At 32.3% G+C, this 5,887-nt stretch overlaps 1 protein-coding gene across 1 annotated transcript; it reads right to left on the reverse strand.

Moving 5' to 3' along the window:
* Positions 1-4,652: 4,652 nt before the first annotated feature.
* LOC115955240 lies at positions 4,653-5,328 on the reverse strand. Its single transcript, XM_031073335.1, has one exon. It carries the CDS (start codon positions 5,166-5,168, stop codon positions 4,698-4,700), a length of 471 nt encoding a protein of 156 aa, XP_030929195.1. The 5' UTR covers positions 5,169-5,328; the 3' UTR covers positions 4,653-4,697.
* Between the last annotated feature and the right edge of the window lie 559 nt (positions 5,329-5,887).

Consider the following 5,887-nt stretch of genomic DNA (forward strand, 5'->3'; position numbering starts at 1 on the left):
GCTAAGCAATTAGGTGAGGATATTGTTTGGTTGGAAGATTTTCCACCTTTGGCATTAGAGGCCTTGTATTTGGAATCTATTTCTCTTTCTAATTAAATGATATTGAGTTTGCTTTCAAAAAAAAAATATTTTTTTAGTTTGAAATTAGATGATATATCATAACATTATTTTTTATTTATTTAAAAGAATCTAGATAGTCTCTAACTTTAATTGCAGCGTAATTTAGTACAAAATCAGTTACTGATGATTTTTATAATTTAAAAGCGTTGAGTTATGTTTTAACAATTTATATTTATATTTTATTGTTAACAATAAATATACATTGGTTTTATTTTTAAAGTATTAATTTATTGTGATAAAGAATATTTTTACAAGGCCAAAAGGAGATAAACTCAAGATTTGTCGTTCGACTAAACCCTAGTCGTCTGACACAATCTAGTTGCTCAATGCCAAGAACTCAATTGACAGAGTTAATCAAATGACTAATTGATAGGCATCCTAGTCGTCCAACACCCAAGTAGATGGATGACTTCGGACACTCCAAGCTTGTGTACATGAAAGTCTAACACACAAGACTCATCATGTATAAGAAAGTAATCAGGCGCCCGTAAGTGCCACTTGGTGAACCAACTCAAATAGCTCAATGCTTTCCCATCTAGCATGGTGACTGATAGTGGTGGAGCAACATGTATGGTTGGGGGGCCATGGCCCATCCAAACCTTTTATTGTTAATTATTTAAATATATTTATATTTTATAAATATTTAAAGGTTATATGGTTATATATATATATATATATATAAAGGAGTAGGCCCAAAAAGAAAGCATTGATCAATTAATTTAGTAGACAAGGTAATTCTACTGCTCATATCATTGCTAGACATGCTAGATATGTTAGCGAGTTCTTGGTGTGGATGGAGGATGTTCATTTACATCTTACTTCTATAATCTTAACCGATACAATTGATATTCCTGAATAATATTACAGTCTTCTTCTCAAAAAAAAAAAAAAAAAAAAAAAATCTAGTAACCCTTTCCAAAATAAAATGGTAAGAAAAAGAGAGTTTAGAGTTGATATAAAATTGCAATAGAAGGAAATAATTAGGTAGTAAATTTTGTAAGTAAATAGTGGGACCCCTAATTTTTAGCTCAATTCCAAATCCTATTAATGCTTTTGCAAATCATTCAACATTGATAATATATGCAATTTGGTTGAAGTTTTTTATTCTCAAGATTTTATCAAGCAAAAAAGAAAAAAAAAAGAAAAAAAAGAAAAAAAGAGAAGCTCTTATGAGACTTCAATTGGAACATTATGATTTTGATTTGTTAGATGTGGATGAAGTTTTTCAAACAGCTTATATATTAAAAAGGAATTTATAAATAATTTTGCTATAAAAATAATAATTGATGAAGTTTATTATGTGAAGTATAATTGTTGAGCATGACTTTGATGGGAGATACTATATTTGAATTTTTTGGTTCCATATATTTTTATATTATATAGCCAATTATTCAACTTTTGTATACTCATTGAAATTTAAAAAGATTATAAGTTTATCTTAATATAAATATTAAAGTTGATAATTTTATATAGAGATTAAATTCTATAAGGACGTTGTGTAAAACTTATATTTTATTCCTCCAATCCCAACATGTCACATCATCTTATCACATATTTAAGAATAAATACAATCATACTCAATCAGTTCTAATACCCATTTATAAATCCAACCAAATTGGGAATCTATTAAGATGTTATTAGGTATGGTAGAATGTATTGAATTTTAAGTAAAATGCTAATATGACAATCACTTATTGGATGGTGTAAAGTATTGGTTTTACACCCCATCCTTATAAAATTTAATCTCTTATATATAAATATAAAATTTACTTTAGTATAAGAAAATTAACATTTATATTTTCATACATACACATATTATGTGGATTTTTTTTAAGTAGTGTATATATGTGATTTAAGCTCAAAATTTCTGGATCTGTCACTGGTGACTGACGAATCCTCAACTTGACTGACAAGTCCTTAGCTTGATGGATAATTAATCAGTCTGATAGATGAGTCATACCTAATGAACGATCCTCTCCAACCCTCGCCGGTCATTCGTCCCATCATCTCTACATGTAATAACTTGCACAACAAATTCTCCTACAAATTCGTTCCCACACTAAGTTGGATCTAGAGATCTCGGAACTGATAACCCCAATCTCTCCATAACACTTATTACTATGAAATTGCCTACATTCTCAGAAAAGTGATACGCTTCAGGCTACTATACAAAAGGCTATGTCCCCTTCTTTTAAAAGGTATGCCCATACGCACACACAATTTCCTAACTCATACCTTTAGGGTTATGGGATCATTGTGAGAGATTGACTTAATTATCGGAGGGTCATTGGCTAATAGGCCAACCCCACATTGATGCTCTTCAAGAGTGTGTTCATCCTTGTAGATCTCCTTGAAATCTCTATTTGGATTAGGGGTGTTCGCGGTGTGGTGCGGTTTTTGGCCATTTTTAGCACCGCACTTTGCGGTGCGGTTTAGCTAAAACCATAACTGCACCGCACCTTGTTTTTGCGGTCACATGTGTGGTGCGATACGGTTTAGAGTTTAACCAAAATCATAACCGCACCGCATCTCATTTTTGCAGTCATATGTGCGATACTATGTATAAGATGCGGTTTGAAATCGATATATTTTTCAAATATTGGGTTTTTCCTACTCAGCCCAAAACTAATTTTTCCCTTTTTTTGGGCCAAGTTTTAAATTATTGAGTTAGTTTTTCTTTATTTTGGGTTGACTTTTCTAGTCCACTTACTAGGGTTATTAAACTTTTTTTTTTTTTTGAAAACTAGGACTATTAAACTATTAATAATATATTTAATATTAAAAATAAATAAATATATTAATATATAGAGAGGGTGCGGTATGGTGCGGTTTATGTGGTTTTCTTATTATAAAACCGCAAACCGCACTGCACCATGCGGTTTGGTGTGGTGTGGTACACTATTACTTGTGATGCAGTGCAGTTATGTCATTTTGCGGGCGGTTTTGATGCGATTTTTGCGGTTTGTGCGGTTTGGTAAACACCCCTAATTTGGACCATCGGCTCATTGATGATTTTTTTTGCAACATCATATTGCATAATTCTTATTCTTAAATGGATTTTTATTTTTTGTTTTTTTGTTTTTTTATTTCATACCTTAGCCTCCTAAAGATGAAATCCTATCACTGTCCGTGCCTCAGGTGTATAAGTATTAATACTATAGCAAAAAGGAAATTTGAGAACTTAGCAGAGTTAACATGCAGTAGTAGTGGCAAAGGCTCCATCTTACCTCCCCAATCACATACAAGCATCGGTAAATATAAATAATGACTCAGGACTACAACAAATTGTCATCTGTTCAAACAAAGTACACCTTACTCACACCAATTTATACATCAAAGCAATAGAAAGTACTGAATTTGCGGTATTCCATTGAGATGGTGTGTTTTCAAGAGCAATATTGCCTCCTAGAAGTTCACTTCACGACTGAGGAGACCAAGACGTACACAATCCCAACCTTCCAGCAAACAATATTTTTTTATGCAATTAATAAAGGGCATATAAATTCTGAACCATTGTTTTTGTGTGCTTACTTTCTAGTCAATCATATTAAGTATTACAAAATAAGATTTTATATCACACTCACCAACTTCCTCGACTCTTAGATCTCGAACTATACCTACTTAGCATCCTCCGTCCCTTAAAAAGTTCATTGAGGTTTAAAAACTTGCAGATGCAACCGGTTGCAAGGCCTATAATAAACTCATAATTTTATACCTTAGTTGAGAACTTGATCTGGTACCATACGGTGCTAGCTTCTTTCTCTCTCTCTTTTTCTTTCTTTCTTTCTTTCTTCTTTTTCTTCTTCTTCTTCTTCTTCATCTTTTTTATTTTTTATTTTTTTATTTTATTTTATTTTTATTAAGAGAGAGCTTCAACCTATGTCGTCTACTCCTTATAATAGTTTTTATTAACAGATCAAGACACTAATCACTTTTTGATGTAAGTAGAAATTAAACCCTTATAATAGTTTTTATAATAGTTTTTATTAACAGATCAAGACACTAATCATTTTTTGATGTAAGTAGAAATTGAACCCTTAATTTCTTATTCAAATATCAAAGACTTTACCAGTTAAGCTAACTGGAACTTATTTACAACTTATTTACTTCACCAAGTTGTCACTATTTTCAATCCAAAAAATTATAATATGGTCCATGCAGCCATCAATCATAATTTAACACTTCACTAAAATTGTATTGTAAACGGACTCTGAAATATGTTTCTCCTTAGAATAGCATTATAAAATGATTTTTTATTTTATTTGTGCTGAAATTACATCCAATTTCCAAAACAATTGCACTGCCATTGAATAAAAAATTCAAAAAGTTCAAGCTCCACGCAGCTAAATCCCAAAACAAATAGTGAAATCAAAACCCATCTCCACAATCCAAAAATCCAGTGGAGAATTGACAAACAAGCAAAAAAGGGAAAGAAAATTAAAGGCAAAAGTAATGAATTAACAAGAAACTCTAGCTAGAACAGCATTCCATGTCCAAAACTGTCTTTTTCCTTTCTTTGGTTTTTGTTTTTGTTTTTTTTTTTTTTTGAGCAAATCCATATCCACTTCATTGACTTGCTAAATTGATTCCTGCCTTTGCATTCTGATCTCTTCATAGAACCTCTGAATAAACCTCTCAGCCCTCTGATCAACTGAATCTTCTTCATCACCCGGATCTGATGGCTCCAAAAACTGCCTTGCTGCAATGGTATCCTGTAATGCAGGGAAAGCAGGCAGAGCTTCTAATGTGCAATCTGCATCTCTGAAGCTACCCAAACATCTACACAGAAAGAACATCGAATAGATATCTCGAAGCCTACTGCTCTTGAAATGGTTTCTGCGGTGGTAATGAATGAGGGGAGTGCTTGAAGCAGAGAACTGGTAATCTTGAAGGAACCCATAGTTGTAATGCTTGAACCTCTTAAGCCTTCTTGCTTTCTTAAGAGAAATGAGTTTTGGAATAATGGGTTTTCTCATTTTGGCAATAAAAATGGAAATTTTGAGAAGGTTTGAGACCTTTTGGAGCATGGGTAATCTTTTTCTGGGCATTTTTTGTGGAAGCTAGGTGAAGTATGAAAGGTATGGGGTTCAGTGATAGCACTCTTTTTTATTGTGGCAGAAAGGTTGGATGGGTTTGGTAATGCCTCAAGATTTAGAGTCATGGTTAGAGAAGCTTTTTAAGGTAACAAAAAGTTGAATGATATCTGGTGGGGAGCCAAGCTGTAAAAAAGATGGTTGTGGTCGGTGCATTTTGGATTTATTATAAAGGAATAAGCAACTAGCCGTTGCAATCCAAGTCGGCTGTGGGCTCCCAACTAGTTCCTCTTGAGTTTTGAAATTTGAACTTGGGAAAAAATTCTGAAATTGGATATATATATATATATATATATATATATATATATATATGGAACAAAAATAAGAATAAAAATGTGAAAATCCTTAAAGAGATTTGTAGTTCAAATTGCATCTCGTTATATTTCTAGTAGAGATATTCAAGATTCAAATCTTCTGTTCAAAATTATTAAAAAATAAAAAAAATAATAAATAAATAAAAAATGAAGAAGAAGAGAGCAGAAAAAGAAGGTGGTGAAAAACCTTCCTCTCGCAGAATGCTTGCACCAAACCCTTCATCCGCAAAAAGTTTCAAGAGATGAGAAAGAACTCAGCTGCCACAAGTATATTTTTTTCACTGCAAATTTACTATCTTTTTGTGTCATGATGATCCCAACTTTAAGCGAAATACGAATTCCACTTGTGAGTTAGGGTGT

Source organism: Quercus lobata, chromosome 1 (assembly GCF_001633185.2).
Source record: "Quercus lobata isolate SW786 chromosome 1, ValleyOak3.0 Primary Assembly, whole genome shotgun sequence".
NCBI classification, from domain to species: domain Eukaryota; kingdom Viridiplantae; phylum Streptophyta; class Magnoliopsida; order Fagales; family Fagaceae; genus Quercus; species Quercus lobata.